At 45.4% G+C, this 15,763-nt stretch overlaps 1 protein-coding gene across 3 annotated transcripts in view; it reads right to left on the reverse strand.

The window, feature by feature from the left end:
* The window catches only part of HTR4 (5-hydroxytryptamine receptor 4), an 89,918-nt gene that overhangs the window by 54,764 nt on the left and 19,391 nt on the right, over window positions 1-15,763 (reverse strand). For all 3 annotated transcript variants that reach the window (XR_004359822.1, XM_032703282.1, XM_032703283.1), the window contains exon 2: window positions 9,218-9,299. Coding sequence is in view for 2 of the 3 variants with exons in the window: in XM_032703282.1 (XP_032559173.1) it covers window positions 9,218-9,243 (26 nt within the window). In the remaining variant the exon portion in view is untranslated. The remainder of the gene's footprint in view (window positions 1-9,217; window positions 9,300-15,763) is intronic.

Raw genomic sequence — 15,763 nt, forward strand, 5'->3', positions numbered from 1 at the left:
CACTGATCACACAGAGCAGAGATCGGAGCTGCTCCTCCACTGCCCCTCCTGAGGAAGCTGCAGACCCTGGTGAGGACTCCCCTCAGTCTCCTCCAGCTGAACAAGCCAAGTGCCCTCAGGCACTCCTCCTATGGCTTCCCCTCCTGACCCTTTTCATCATCTTCCTGCCCCTCCTTTGGATGCTCTAACTGCTTTAGATATTTTTTATATTGTGGTGCCAAAAACTGTCCCCAGGACTCTGAAGCCACACTAGAGCAGAGCAGAGCCCAGAGACAGGCTGACACACAGGGCATGAGGGCTCCAGGTAACAAACCCAGAAATAAATGAGTTTTCAACTGCTTCATGCACTCTCCTTAGCTGACAGCAGCAGCAGTTTTTGCCTTTGCTGGATGGAAACTCCACTTGGGGCTGAAAACTGATCCTGGACAATGTGATGCTTTATCATGATTTTCATACAGATGAACGTCTGAGATGGAGAGAGCGAGACAGCAGTTCGCACAGTTACGTGGGAAATGAGGTAGGAAACAAATGCAGCCCTGGTGAGCCTCTGGGTGCTGCCTAAGCCTTTGGGCCTCTCCCCTTGCAGGGAAGTTAGGCAGTTCAGCAGACAGGTCTGTCTCTACTTTTCCTACAGGGAAGGATAAAACCCTGGCTCTGCTCTTTCCCAGGCAGCAGATCAAGTGTTACATAATTTACACCCACATATGAACAGATATCGCTGCGGGGCTGATGTATGTAAGTACAATCCTAAAAACCCATTAGACTGTCACCTTAAATATAAGCTAAAATTAACTTCTGAAATTAGCATTAGATTAAGAGCATAGTATTTACATGGGCGAAGGGCCCCTGCTGCAACTACTTTGTTTTGTATCCACTTAAACGACTACCAAGGAGAGCTGTTCTGCAGTCACAGATCACACCCTTTCACGTCCACCTGGAGTCTGCAGCACCTTGGCACTATGCTTTGTTCCTGATAATATACTTTCAAGTCTTCAGATTTTATTCTAACTGTCCCCTTCAGGTGCTGAATATTTCCCTTTTATTTTCACATAAACATAATACTTTTCAGATATGCAACACAGGAAGGACATCGACCTGTTGGAGTGAGCCCAGAGGAGGCCACCAAGATGATCAGAGGGATGGAGCAGCTCTGCTGTGAGGAGAGGCTGAGAGAATTGGGATTGTTCAGCCTGGAGAAGAGAAGCTTTGAGGTGACCTAATTGTGGCCTTCCAGTACCTGAAAAGAACTGACAAGAAAGATGGAGAGAAACTATTTACAGGGACCTGGAGCGACAGGACAAGGGGGAATGGCTTCACACTGACAGAGGGCAGGGTTAGATGGAAGACTGGGAATAAATTCTTCTCTGTGAGGGTGATGAGGCCCTGGTACAGGTTGCCCAGAGAAGCTGTGGCTGCTCCATCCCTGGAAGTGTTCAAGGCCAGGTTGGACAGGGCTTGGAGCAACCTGGGCTAGTGGAAGGTGTCCCTGCCCATGGCAGGGGGTAGAACAAGATAAGCTTTAAGGTCCCTTCCAACCCAAACCATTCCTGGATTCTGTGATTGTCTGCAGGGCCAGAGTATTTTAATGGAGTTTTCAAATACTCTGCAATAATGAAAAATGCAGATCTCTGACTTAGGCATAGCTGGGGATTTAGACACACTACAAAGTGCAGCAGTGATGTTGTAACAATCATTTCTCCTTTGTAAATGCAGAATAAAACCAAAGATGAAACATGCCTTTAATCAGAAATGTCTTGATCAGTTCCTAATTAGAATTGTTCCTCAGAAGTAAACCCACTGCATCTACCAAACTACATGTCAGTTTAGTGACAAACAGAGGATGATAAAAGAAGCACAAAAATAATCCTGATTTTGGTGTATATTCCATAATTATAATGTGATTATCTTCTATTTTCTAAGTGGCTCTTGCCTATCTCATGTCATTCAGAAGGCTACATGTTCAATGACAAACACCACATAGGAACACTCAGAAGAGCTGATGTAATAAAACACCTTATTTCCCAGCAGTATTCTCATTAATTGTCATTCATCTCCCTATTCTATAGGGATGTTGAAGGCAGGGTTTAGTATGTACTTTTGAACAAGAATATTTGTAATTTGATTATTGTACAAAAAAATTTTACTTCACAGAGGCATAAGAAACATCACTGTTACACACACAAAGTCTCAAGTTTTACCTCAGTAGTTTAGAAACAGGGAGTAACTTGATGCAGAAAATTGTGAAAAAAATCAAGGTTTAGACTCATGTTAAACCTACTCCAAGTGCCCAGATTTTCTCACAGAAATCTGTGTGACACCTCCTGCAAAAACCAGTTGCAAAACTGGGGTGCACTGAGACTGATCTCAAAGCTCACAAATCTTCAAGGGAGTTGCTGCTCCTGGGCTAAAAGTGTTTGTTGTCCCGTCTTATTATAACTTTTCCTGTAACAAAAACACAAAAAAGTCCACCCCATGTCCACAGATTTGCTTCCCTAATGAAAACATTTTATCAAAACACCATAATGGCAATTCTTTATCAGCATTCCTGTACTGAGTTCTCATTTTCCAACCAGGGAAAACCTTTGGTCCCATCTTTGCCAAAAGCCAGGGAAGTTGCAAGATTTTCAAATCTGAAAGCATGAAGGTCCTTCTCTGCTTTTTCAAGCAATATTTGCAGTTAGGGAAATATTGTTAAATGAGAGGCATTTAGTTTAGACCAAGTGAAGAGTCCTGGCATCAGGCCGTATATTAAAATATCCAGGCTGTGCACTTTTCCCACTGCTTGTTTACACCCTGGACAACAAAAGACAAATACAGCTATTGGCTGTCTAACTTCTAATATTTCCTGGATAGTTTCCCAGTTTCAAGACTCTAGAGGAATGAGAGTTTCTTGCTGTTACCCCTGCTAATGGAAGACTTGGCACAGACATTGCCAAATTAATACATTGATTTCTGGAACACATTTTATTTGAGACACCCCACACGAAACCAGTTCCCAGCTCGTTCGTTATCAGATGGTAGCAGAAGGTACTTTCACTCCTTTTTTGAAGGCAACACAGAACTGTATGTCCCAAGGAGTTTTGGGGGTTCATGGTGGGGTTCATGGGTTCAGCTCCCACAGTGTGTGCCCCTTGAATACTTGACTGAGTGGCTGCCTCATGTCCCCAGGGAATGCTGAGTCTCCTCAACCACTTCTCCAGTGCAACAGTTTCTGAACTGCCCAACACTGTACCCTGACACAAAACACATCAGTCAGGAGGGACAGAAGTCACCTTTGAGATGTTATGTATTTCCAACTCTGCTACTTCAATTTGAGCTCTGCCATAAAGACTAAAGTTTTGAAAGTTAATTCCAGAGGTGGCAGCCAGAAACCTTCCAGCCCCCGAGTATGTGTTCACCAGCTCATTTTGTATGACCCTTGCTCATGTATTTAGGCTCCAGATAGGTGTCCTTTCCAAGCAAGGACACGGAAAGTCCTTGATTCAAGAACAGAGCACTTAAATTTCTTGTTTTATTTAAACCTCCTTTCACAACTCCAGCTAAGTGCATGTTCTGAATACTCTCCGCAAAAGCCTCATCACATTTCTCACTTCAAATAAACAAGAGAGGAGGTCAACCTGGGAAAGCAGCAGGACAAAGGACTGCTTTGAGGATGTTAAGTGCAGACACTCAGCCCAGACGGAACCCAGATCCCACCCAGGAGTCACTACCAGCACATTTCTCTCAGGGCAGCCTAAGAAGCTCTGGAAGTGTTTGTTCATTGTGTTTAGCTTGTAGCAAACAAGTGCAAGAGCTTCCAGGAGGAATGTCTTGGTGTGCTCATCTGCAGAAGCCCTTGACAAAGATTTCTAGAAACAGTCATTCCTGGAGAAGAGAGCAATGCAAAGGGAGAAAAGTTCTTCCCCATAGAGGAGTGAAATGACCTAGAGGTTTCTTGGTGGCATCAGCTGTGGACACTCCACTCACAGGTTCTGTGAGCTTCAAGTCTGATCCATGACTGGGAACTGTCTCTGCCTCTCCCAGCTGTCTCAGCACAGACTGATTATAAAAATCTGTTTAAGTTTGAAAATTGATCACCTGCAAGTAAATTATACCCTGATTTGCTGGGTGCCATAGGTCTATGATTTTCCCTGCCAGTGGCCTCATTCTGGAGCTGCACATACTATTCCACCTGGAGCAGGTGACAGCTCACCAGAGCACTCAGCACCACAGCCCTGTTCCCCAGACCACATTCTCAGAAAGGACATCTCACCAGGACCTCAGGACTGCCTTTCTGCACTTCTCCAAAAGCAGCTCATGGAATTTTAACTCAATGAGAGGAGAGCAGAGCCACTAGATTTCCCCCTACATCCAATCCCCTTTGGTTCTGAGACATAAAATCATGTTTGTTCTTGAAGGAACCCCAGCTCTGTCGGTGTGACTCACGGTGCCCTATGAACCCCCACACATCTGGTCCGGCATCTCCTGCACAGCTCTGGTTTTGCTGCAGTCCTGTCTCTCAAGACACCCTAATACTCCCTTCCCAGCTTCCTTACTCACCACCTCTGAGCACTGCTGGTTCAAAAGTTCCCAAACATGGAGACAAACTGAATTTTGCCTGCATAATGCTGAGATTCAGCCCTCAGAAGTCCAGAAGGATGTCCTGGAAAGCCCTGGCACTGAAGTTGCCAGCTTTGCCCTTTGAGGCAGCTGGCATGGGAAAAGCTGGCAATAAGGTCCAGCCCATTTTCCTGCTCTGGGTAACCTGCTGCTTTCTCGGGCAGGTGCCCTTTTTTGCCAAGTGCTGGAGCCATGTCTGCTTCAGGATATCCCAGTCTTTTAGGATGGTTTTCACCCTTCCACAGCCTTTTCCAGTTCTTCCCTAGCTGCCACTCTGTGCAGAGACACTGACGCTAAAGACGTGATGAAAGACACCAAAAAGTTCATTTTTATGGCCCAGTTTTTTATCCAGGACATTTTTATCTGCGCAGATTCCTCAGGGCACAGTAATAAAAGCAGATGAGACATCACAGAAGTGTGTGACGGCCTTACCTCCCTGGGGGGCTGAGCACACACAGACAAATAGGAGCTGCCCCTCTGCCTCTGCACCCTCCAACTTATTTATGGGACTATCCGTGTCTCACTTGCTCCCCTGCTGCCGTAAGGGAGCACACTATTAATTTGCAGAAGCTGGAGCCAGGCTTAAAAATTCCATTAATTAAGTGTTGGCGGAGGTGTTTGGAAAGACGTTCCGATAAATATAGTGCTTTAAAGTGTTTCCCTAGAAACTGAGAAAAAGTTGAACAATATGAACCCAGGCTGATAACGGCTTTTGCTCTGGCGGAGCAGTGCCTGGGCTATGGCGAGCATTCGGCAAAGAGAACTTCTTTTCCAAGGATCTTCTGGCTGTTGAGGATTTTTGGCTGGTAGCCCTAAAATGTGAAAGTGAGGCTCTTTACTGTACCCCGCTTCCCTGTGTCCCCCTGCTCTGCCCCTCTCCTTGCACCCAGAGTTGGCTGGTGGGAAATGCTCTGTAAAGTCTACGGCTCCAGATTCAGAAACACCCTGCGTGTTTTAGTGCTCCTCGTGGATTCCTTCCAAAGTGTCCCTGCTGTACCTGACCATCCCAGCACGCCCAGGCACAGAGAGGATAAACCCAGCAAACCCAGCAATTATCTTTCAACTGGCTCCTTATAACATATCACGGAATCATTTAGGTTGGAAAAGACCTCCAAGATCATCAGATCCAACCTCTGCCCAATCCCCACCTTGTCAACCAGACCAGGGCACTGAGTGCCACGTACAGTTGTTCCTTGGACATCTCCAGAGAGGGGGACTCCACCACCTCCCTGGGCAGCCCCTTCCAATGCCTGACAGCCCTTTCCAGGAAGAAATTCCTCCTGATGTCCAACCTGAACCTCCTCTGGCGCAGCCTGAGGCCATTACCTCTTGTTCTGTCCCTTGTTCCCTGGGAGCAGAGCCCATCTCCCACCTGGCTCCACCCTCCTGTCAGGGAGTTGTAGAGAGTGAGAAGGTCTCCCCCGAGCCTCCTTTTCTCCAGGCTGAGACCCCCAATGTCCACAGCTGCTCCTCATAGGACTGACTCTCCAGACTCTTCCCCAGCTCCTTTCCCTCCCTGGACACACTCCAGCCCCTCAGTGTCCTTCCTGCTGTGCCTATTTCATTCAGCTTATACATGGTCATAACTACAGCTGATGTAAATCAGTACTGTTAAATCTTGCCCCATAAGGGATCTGTAGTGTTTTACTTTGGTCTTTTCTGGTAATGCTTGCCATTATCCTCAGGAGCAGGTGCACTCAACCACATCAGCTCAGTAAGTGAATCAGGATTTTGTATCACTTGTACACCAAGGGATGAAAGCACTCAGCTCTCACCTACGTGCTCCTCTGATCACTGCACTGTCCCTGCTGGGGGTACCAGGTGGAGGAGACAGGGCTCAAAAATCTTCTCAATCAGCACATTTGTCTCTGCAGAAATGCAAGAGCAAATCCCTTCCTGGATGGATGCTGCAGGTATCACAGGAGGATTAGAGTTGATCTTCCCTTGGAAAGGGGACTAGGAGGAGAGCTCTAAGCTGATTCTTTGCCTGTTAAATGACATTTGATAGCCTGCTATTTCTCACCTAAACAAAAATGTGATTAAAGAACTTGAGATAAACAATGATTTAATGACTTAAAGTGTAGAAGCTGGAGAGGTTTTGAAAAAAGCCTGTGTATATCTAAGAATAAACACTTCTATTGGAACCTGCTGGAGCAATCTTAAGCTGTTTGCTATTCATGAGTCCTCACTGACAGGGCACTCGAAGCACACAAGGTTTTTCTTAAACCCCTTCCATTTTCTATGCTTTGGGTCATTAAATATGATGCATATTTTGTTGCAACCACTCAGCACAGCTTCTTCCTTGTCCAAACAGTCACATCTGTTTTCAGCCCAGTTTTCTGCCTGTCCTGCCTCCCAGCCCAGCTCTGGGCTCATGACTGGCTACCAGTGTCCCAGTGAAGGGGAGACCGAGGGCACACACAGATTCCTCTCCTAGGACATCCCTGGGGCTCCAGGGATGAGTCTTTGGTTCTCTCTCTCTCCCACTATGACTATTGCTCCTGTTTCTCCCCAGAGCATACCCAAGAACTTCTTTGCCCCTTTCTGCCATCAGCCCTCCTGCCACTGTACCACCTACAGGCAATAAATCCATCTTAGAGACAACCACTAACAGCTCCACTTCTTGCAATCTACAGGGAAAGGAGCCTCTTGGAGCAACACAGCCAGGTTCCAGATTTGGGACCCACTCAAACATGCAGCTTGACTCAGGAGGGCATATGATCAAGAACGTCTGTGGTCAGAACTAGTGTTCACTGTGCCTCTGTACAAGGGCTTTGAGAACAGTAGCTGGGTTAAAAAATGGGATCTTTTCTTTGCTTCAAAACAAACACAACTAATTCAACCAATTTGATTCCTTGTTCCCTCACCTTGCTTCTCATTTCTCAAAGTCAAGGTAAGATTAATGAGCCCCACACAGTACTGCTGGAGGGCTCTGCGCTTTTCAGAGGTTTCCAAGCCACAAAAATACTTCCAGCAACAAACTGAGAAAACTAAAGCTGATAAAGCCAAGTTTGGAAGCAATTAACATCAATCTAAAATTCAGCTGGTTTAGGGGCTCAGCTTAAAAATAAAAAGCAATTACTACTGTGACAAAATCAAATAATACATTGTTTCTCCATAGTTGATACAGCAAAGGGATTCTGCCTTCACCAGCAGCTACAATAAAAAGGGTTTTATAAAAGCTATTTACCTGCACTGAACGTGCTGGTGATTTTTTTCAAAAGCTTGTTTCTCAAGAGCATAACCTCTCCCAAACATCTAAGGAAGCAAAAACCCTTCATACAGTGTGAAGTACTCAGGACAGCCCTGACCACACTCAGAAGTACCTACTCATATAGCAGAGGTTTCCCCTTGTTGCCCAAGAGCATGAGAAGAGCTCCAGCTGCAGAACCACAGCTCTGCCCACCCAGTCCTGGCTGTAAATGCCAGGCAGCTGCTCTTCCACTTCTTCCCTCCCAGCTATGGACCTGAAGAGCAACAAGAGCTGCCAGTGCCGGACTGTAGGTGTCAGAGTGGGGAGAAGCCATCAGCCTTGTGAATTTGCCCAAGGACCTACAAAGAGTTAAGTGAGAGAATTGGAAAACTACCTAATTCTCAAACCCTACTTCTTAAGTAAGGTGCTTGTCCAATGGAAACACCAGCCAGCCTGTGAAAACCAGCCCAGAGCTTATAAGTAATGTTCAGACTCATCAAACTGCAACTTCCCAACATGATGCCCTGCAGTAGATGGGAAGGAAAGGAAAGAAAGGAATGGCAAAATGCACAAGAATGGCCAACAATGCCATTCAGAACTGGTGTAGATAAGAGTCACCTGTGCTCCAACAGTGTAAGGGAGTCAGATTTAGCTCCTGTAAGATAAGGAGGGGCTCTCATGCTGTTGGGAGCTCTACTTTATTCCTGGCTACAGGGAATGCTCTGTAGGAATACAATGAAAGTCTTACCAAAGGTCTAAGAAGGCTTTACTAGTCTTGCACAAGGCCATTGTTTACACCTCGTGCATGGTACGATTGCAACCGACGCTGGCAAGTGCCCAAGACAAGCTGAGTTTGGCCTCTCCAGATTGCTCTAACCAATTTAAGGTTTCAAGTTTTCATTTCAAACCCCTTGACAGCATCTCATTAACCTACTGCCTAAAATAAATGTGCCCAATAGTAATCACCAAGTCATATGAAATTAAAAAATTCAATAAAATATAAAGATTAAATACTTGCGGGTAATTTATTTTTCTACTCTAGAATTAGAGAAAATGAGGTCTGCCACCCCCCTTGGCTGTGATAAATACAAGTCCCAAACTGAACTGTCAAAAATTTCCAGGAATGTGTCTCTAACCTCAAACTGCAGCCTTTGCAAAATTCCTAACATTTCCTACTACAAGGAAATCCTTGACTTGTCTATGTCCCATCTGACACTTAAACACATACCAGGGTGACACCACATCCTCACAGAAGCTCCAAGAATCCCCAAACCAGGCATTGCTGCACGAGTAGAGACATTCACCTCCAAGCAAACAGAAAATACCATCCTGCAGCTTTACAAACACACCGTGGGGCCTCTGCCCCTCTGCAGCTCAGCAGCTTTACAAGATGTGGTACAAAAGGAGCCGTGTCATTTATCCTACCTCACATTAACATCCAGTTCTTCCATCACAGGCAATAGGCATAGGTAGCTGGGAGTTCAATGTCCACGGAAGAGACCTCATCCTGCAGAGGAGAGAGTTAGAAAGGAGAGGTATAAGTTACAGGATCTCTCACAGACCCCAGCTGTCAACCAGCACCTTTTTCCACCAGGCAGTTTTCCAACCACTCTTCCCTGGAGAAACCTGGGCACTGCAGAGGGTTGTTGTGACCATTCAGAATCACCTGCACCCATGTAAACCGCACCTAAGACTTTCCCAGTAACTTCTAAACTTTCAAAACCACAAAAAGTAGTTTAAATAGAAGCAGCTGAGGAAGGTTTGCAAAGCCCACCTGGGAAAACACAAGCAAGAAGGGCTGGTAAATTAGTTTCTGTTTTTACACAAAACTAAACCATTGATTTACCACTAAATTAAAACGGGTTTCCTGTGACACTATATTGTACAACCTTATGAATAATTAATAGCAGCACTGTAATTACAAAGAACTAAACAATTTGCAGCTCGAGTTAAAATAAATGTACTTACTTACAGTAACAGTAAGTGATGTAAATATTAATGGGATTTTTAACTGTATCAAGATTCCATCATAACTCCAAAGAAATGAATGTACCATCTTAATAATGAGTTTGTGCATTTGCTGCTGTTAATCCAGTGGAAAAAACAGGCTCAGTTTCTGAGCACTTCAGGCTGTTGATTGCCCCTTGTGTTGAGTCTCTAGAGAGCCAAGGATAATGCCACCACCAGGACACTATTAATATCAACTCAGATGCAATAATGCCATTGTGGTTACTTGGCTTCAAAGAGAAGGCTGTAATAACACTGCCTCAGCCTTCCTAGACACCATGCCAGGTTTGCAATGCAAATGAACCCCCACTCTCCAGACCTGGCTCAGTGTTTACCACGAGCAGTAATTCAGGAGGTATAGACTATACATTGTTTTGCCAGCAAAACCTACTCAAGTCTAAAGGATATTTTTATCAGAGGGCGGAAACACACAGAACTTGGCCACTATGTGCACTTTCAGCCTTCAGCTGGTGTTTCTAAGGGCACTCTGGGATCTGATGACTTAAAGACTACTGCTGTATATTGCAAATACAAGGGTGAGAGGTCTAGAGATTCTGATCAAGTCACCTCTGTGTCCCTAACACCTGACCTCCAACTTTAATTTAGGGGGAAAAACCCACTCTCTCCTGTGCTCCTGCTCTGGAGTTCTTCCATAGTACAAAATGCCCCACAAGCTACTGTGACAGCTGCCTATCAAACAGGTAGGGAGAACATCCTGGAAGATGGTCTCAAGGCCACTCAGTGGCTTTAAGATATTGAGAAAAAATTCACTTGTCAGAGACCATAAGGAGTTATCTGGTGGCCAGCAGGTAACCCTCTCTCTTAAGGGACCACAAACTCACCTGCTCTATGTGGTGGCCTTGATCTGCTCTGTAGAGATGAAAATGTCCCATCAGATGACAGCAGTGGCCAAACCATCTTCCTTGCAAGCACCAATTAACTGAGACACTGACACATTCTTAATCCAATTTATTTCCATCCCACTCAACCCCCATCAAGTTCCACTTTCTGTCACTGCTGAGTTGGTGACAACAGAAGTGTTGAGTCATTCTGGAAAACTTAACACCCCCATTTCCTGCAGTGCTGGATTGTGCTGCTTCACCACTTCTGACACCCTAAATGAAGCCACATCTAAGGTGGACTGAGCACTCTGAAAAGCCCATTTCCTCTCACCTACAGATATCACACTGTCCCTTCTGCTCTGTGTCAGATGAGTTCTAACCCTTAACCAAACCAGCAGCAGGTTGGTACAGGCTCCATGGGAGGTAAAGGCCTGAGCAGGAGCTGGGCCAAGAACTCCTCCAGGAAACCCACGATGGAGAACAGTGACATATGAGCATATGTCAGAGCATTGATGCATCTCAGCCTGGAACACCAATCGTGCAATTAACACATGAACAGCGGGGTGGCTTTACCAAGACTCATATATCAAGGAACAAAGAAGGTTGTGGGTACACCGAGTCTCATGCCTACCTTTCCCATTGTATGCAATTTGACTAGAAGCCAAAATTATTCCTTTAATACAACAGCTTAAGTGAGGCTTCTCTGAGCCCTCCCTTGAGCTGGGACACCTCTCAAGGCTTGAGATTCCTTACCTAAGAGATCCTTCCCTACCCAAGGCTGAGAGACCCCCTCATTCATCACAGACTGTCAGTGAGTGACTGGCAGTTGCTGAATTAATATTAATGAAATTCATGTAGCCAATTCCATTAGACATAAACCTTTGTCCAAGTATGAGACTAAGATTGGACACAGCCACATCTAAGCTCCATCAGGTGTTTAAAGAGCAAGGGGATCCACCCCGAACCTCCCAACTCCATGAAGGGTCTCCCTTACCCTTCTGTGTCTCTGGTCGCTGCGTGAATCATTCCAGCTCAATTTTTAATTTGATTTTCCTTTGGATGTTTCATCCCTGTAGTAAAGAATAGAGTGAACCTTGCCATCAAATTTTGTTGAGTTGTACTTCTACAACACCATATTAAACCCACTTCTGCTAATACCTTTGGTCTGATGACTTTTTAAGTGATCTAAACTACCCATTTGTGCATGCTCTGCTGCGCCACAGAGGAGGGAGGGGGATATAAAAATAAACTAAGTTTCTGAGTGTCTCATGCTCTCTGTGAAGAACTGGACTGTGAAGAAAAGTTCTCTGACTTCACTCTTCTCTTTATAAGTGTAAAGTGAAAAAAAAAATAAATTCCTGCCCTCCTTTGCCAGCTTTGTCTTTTTAGAGCAGAGCGTGGTGTGCAGTGATGATGACTTGGTGCAGCCTCTGACTTCAGCCTGGTAGACACTCATTGTTGAATAACACAGAGCAAAAGATGTTGCAGACATTTAGAAAGCCTGTTTAGCCTTCCCCTGGAAATTGCCGTCCTCCACATCTCAGAGTGTAAGTTCTTGGAAGTACAGGGAGTCATTTAGCTCTCATCCAGTATCTGTGATTTCCTGATTGAGGCAAGAAGAATCACTCTAACATAAATAAAGACTACTACTACTACTATCTAAATCTGTGATTTCAGGAGGCTCCTCTCTTTCTGTAGTGAACATCTGCCAATTTGAAGCTGGGACTGAATAAAAAAAGCTGTTGCTTGATTCCCACCACATTTCACATTTGGGGATGTGATTTTTTCTAATTGCTCAATCTTCACCATTATCAGAGAAAAAGAGGTTGTTAGCAGAGGCTACCTGGGAAAGATTTTCCCAGGCCATGTTAAACTGATGCTGTGAAGTGACAGTCACCTCAATCCAAAGCTAATTTCTTGATCATGACTGCAGAGCAGCCCAAACCCCTCCAAGTTTTATAAGAGAATATCCTGCCCAAGACAACACTTGAGGAATAAGAAATACCAGAGTGATTAATTTTATTAGCTCCCAGATAAAATGGCTTCGTTTCCACCACCTGTTTCTGGCAAAGGCACTGCCCCCTCCCACAGCACTTCTGGCATTCTCTGTCCTCTGTCACTGCTGTCTCTTTTCTCTCCATGAAGGACAAAGCTGATAAGAAGTCCCTCAGTTGTCAGCAGAGACAGATTACTGGTCTGATTTTAATCAAACATCATTCCAGGAGGTTAAAATGTAGCATTTTACTTAAACAGAAAAATTAAAAGATAGACATGACACATCTCCAGAAAAAAATAAAATGGAGTCCAGCTTTAAATAGCAAATACAGAAGAAATATCTTTTCGCTGAAGGGTTATTTTTCAAAACAGCTCTTTAAACTCAAAGTCTCTGGCTTGACAACCCAAATCACAGGCACCGAGTTCAATGGGTTCATGATTCCAAGGGATGCAGAAGTAGTGGGTGGCACCTGGGTCACAGCAGCAGCCAGGACCTTGTGTGCAGACAGAAGGGCTTTTCTTCCTGCCAATCTGGCCCTCACAGCTCTGAGCTGTAACCTCTGTGCCTTTTCAGCTTTGCACCAAGGTATTCTATGCTGTCAAATGTTAGAGTTTAAATTCCATCTCTGAGTACCAAAAAAATATTAACAGACCACACAGTCTAATGGCTGTTCCCTTTGCCAGGGCATGGGGAAGCAGCAATGTCTACCTGTTCTCCTGGATCAAATATTTACAGCAGTAAAGTTTCTGTGGGTTGCTCAAGGGTGACTTTGTTCCAAAGCAGAGACATCTGTACAAGATCCTTGACTATACTATGCTATGTTTGTGTAAGAGGTCTGAGGAGAGAAAGCAGCTATAAAACCTGAGGGGTTATTTGCTGTGACAGTGGTGTTATGAAATTTCACAGCTCGCTGCTCTCACCTTTAGCAATTACTGCCAGTTGGTAACCAAAGCACTCCAAGTCTTCAACTGCACTATCAAATCTCAGCATAGGAAGCCAAGAGAAACATCCCACATGGGATCCTGGGTCTCTTAAAAGACACATAATACAGTAAGAGATATCACTTAACAACTGAAGGCAAGAAGGATTGTTGAGTCCTTTGTCACCATCTGTGTTTGATGGGGATTTGTGCAGGGCTACCATGTCGCTTGCTTGTTCACGTGTCATAAAACTTCCCCATAACTCACTGTAGATTTTCCCTTCCTAAAAACACACTCTCCAGTTTCTCTTCTTCTAACAGCAGGACAGGGTATGGAAACTACTGCCCCAGAAAGGCACCAGCTGTGCTTTCTGTGCCTGCAGTCAAATAAACCGTTGTTGTTTACACAGCAGAGGATCATAGACTATAAATGCTAGTAAACATGGAAATCCTTCAGCTTTGAGATGATGTGGTGGTACTGACAGTAACTCACAGCTCGCTGGAGGAGCTATGGGATGCTCAGCACCATCCCTGACTCAGCTCTGCCTCTGCAGACAGCTGTACACACCCTGAGAGCAGGTCTACACTTGATCCAGGATCTGTGCTTTTACCAAGTCTATGATAAATCACTAGCCAGAATAGTGCCATCCTACTGCAAACAAACTTTAGGGACAAGTCCTGGTGCTCCCCTGGCAGTGGTCAGCTCATACCCCAGCAAGACCGTCGCAGGCAGTGATGGGCAGTGATTGTGGCACTCAGAATTACTTAGATTGGAAAATGCCTTCAAGATCATCAAGTCACAACCTTGCCAACTAGACCAGAACACTCAATGGCAATCCTCTGGTTTCAGCAGCCTCAGGCTCCAGCTTCTTGTTTAAAAGCTTCCCTGCTCCAAAGCAAGCAGAAAATGAGCTGTGGAAGATGCACATTGCCATGGACATCCATCTTATCACAGAGATACACTGCTGTGCTATTCTGGGCTCTTCTAATATGCAAAAGCCAGCACTTGCCACCTTGGGACAGCTGAGGGAAAGAGCACTGAAAGGATCCATCTCTCCCCTGGGCAGGGAGCTGGAACATCTCAGGGAGAGCCTGGAGTCATCCCCAGCGACCATGTTTCAATACAGGAATTCCTTGCTTTGCCAGCTGTGCAGATGAGCCTTTCTCACCTCTTTCTGTCCCTCCTTTGGGTCCCTTTCCTGCTGCAAACCCACTTGGGTAGCACTGCATCACCCAGGCCCAGGAGAGGAATGTGAGTCACAGTGGATGAGCAAGCCAGGAAAGATTCTTCACTGCAGAGGGGCCCTCTGTGGCTGATACCGCACTGCAGGCTCTGGGATTCACCCATAGGGCAATGGGAGGACTCAAGTATAACCCACCTTCTGTACTACCTGCAGCTCCTGCCTGATTTCCTACACAGGTTACTGTGTGGTAGACGTGTTCCACTCCCCATCTGCAGGTCATGCATAACTATAACTTTATTGTGTTGGAATAAAACTCCTCTGTTTTATTTTTATTGCTGCCATAAGCTGGTTTTATGGTGATGAAATGCAAGCAGGAAATAAGCTCCTGTTTGAAGCCTGGTGCCAAGTCACACCAGTCAGTGTGTTCATAGTTCTGCAACCCCTGGACTTCAGCAGAAACAACAGTATCTCCTGGTCTGGGTATCTTGCTTTGCTGTGTAACTATGACTAAGAAATCAGTTGGATTGTGCTGAATTACACCTTCTGTGCTTTCAGCTGTGCCAGAGGTTTAGGTGAAGCTTTAAATCTCAGGCATTAAAGATTCTTTGTTACTATTGTCTGACCAAACTCACTGTTGATGGGAAGCTTTGGGGTGCATCTGTCTGAATACCTTTGCAGCAGAGAACTTGTCACAGAGACTTAGCTGGAAATCTATAACCTATTGTATGAAAGCCTCCAGGCACAGACCTTCCCCGTTTCTGCCCAAGTGTGCCAACAGACCCGCTCCCACATGAGCATTGTCAAGGCTGTCATGAGCACGAAGAAACACACAACCCCCCCAAAACTCTCTACACTGGGAGGTTAAGCCAAATAAACTCACACATGTGTGAAGCTGCTGCCAGCAGACCCATCCCTGAGCGAGGGTGCTGGTCCCACATGGTCTAACACGTTGCATCACATTCCGCTTGTCTCACCCCCTTTCCCGGCTGCCACAGGCAGACCAGAGCCAGGAGGTTTCTGCTG

The sequence above is a fragment of the Chiroxiphia lanceolata genome, chromosome 15 (assembly GCF_009829145.1).
Source record: "Chiroxiphia lanceolata isolate bChiLan1 chromosome 15, bChiLan1.pri, whole genome shotgun sequence".
NCBI classification, from domain to species: Eukaryota; Metazoa; Chordata; class Aves; order Passeriformes; family Pipridae; genus Chiroxiphia; species Chiroxiphia lanceolata.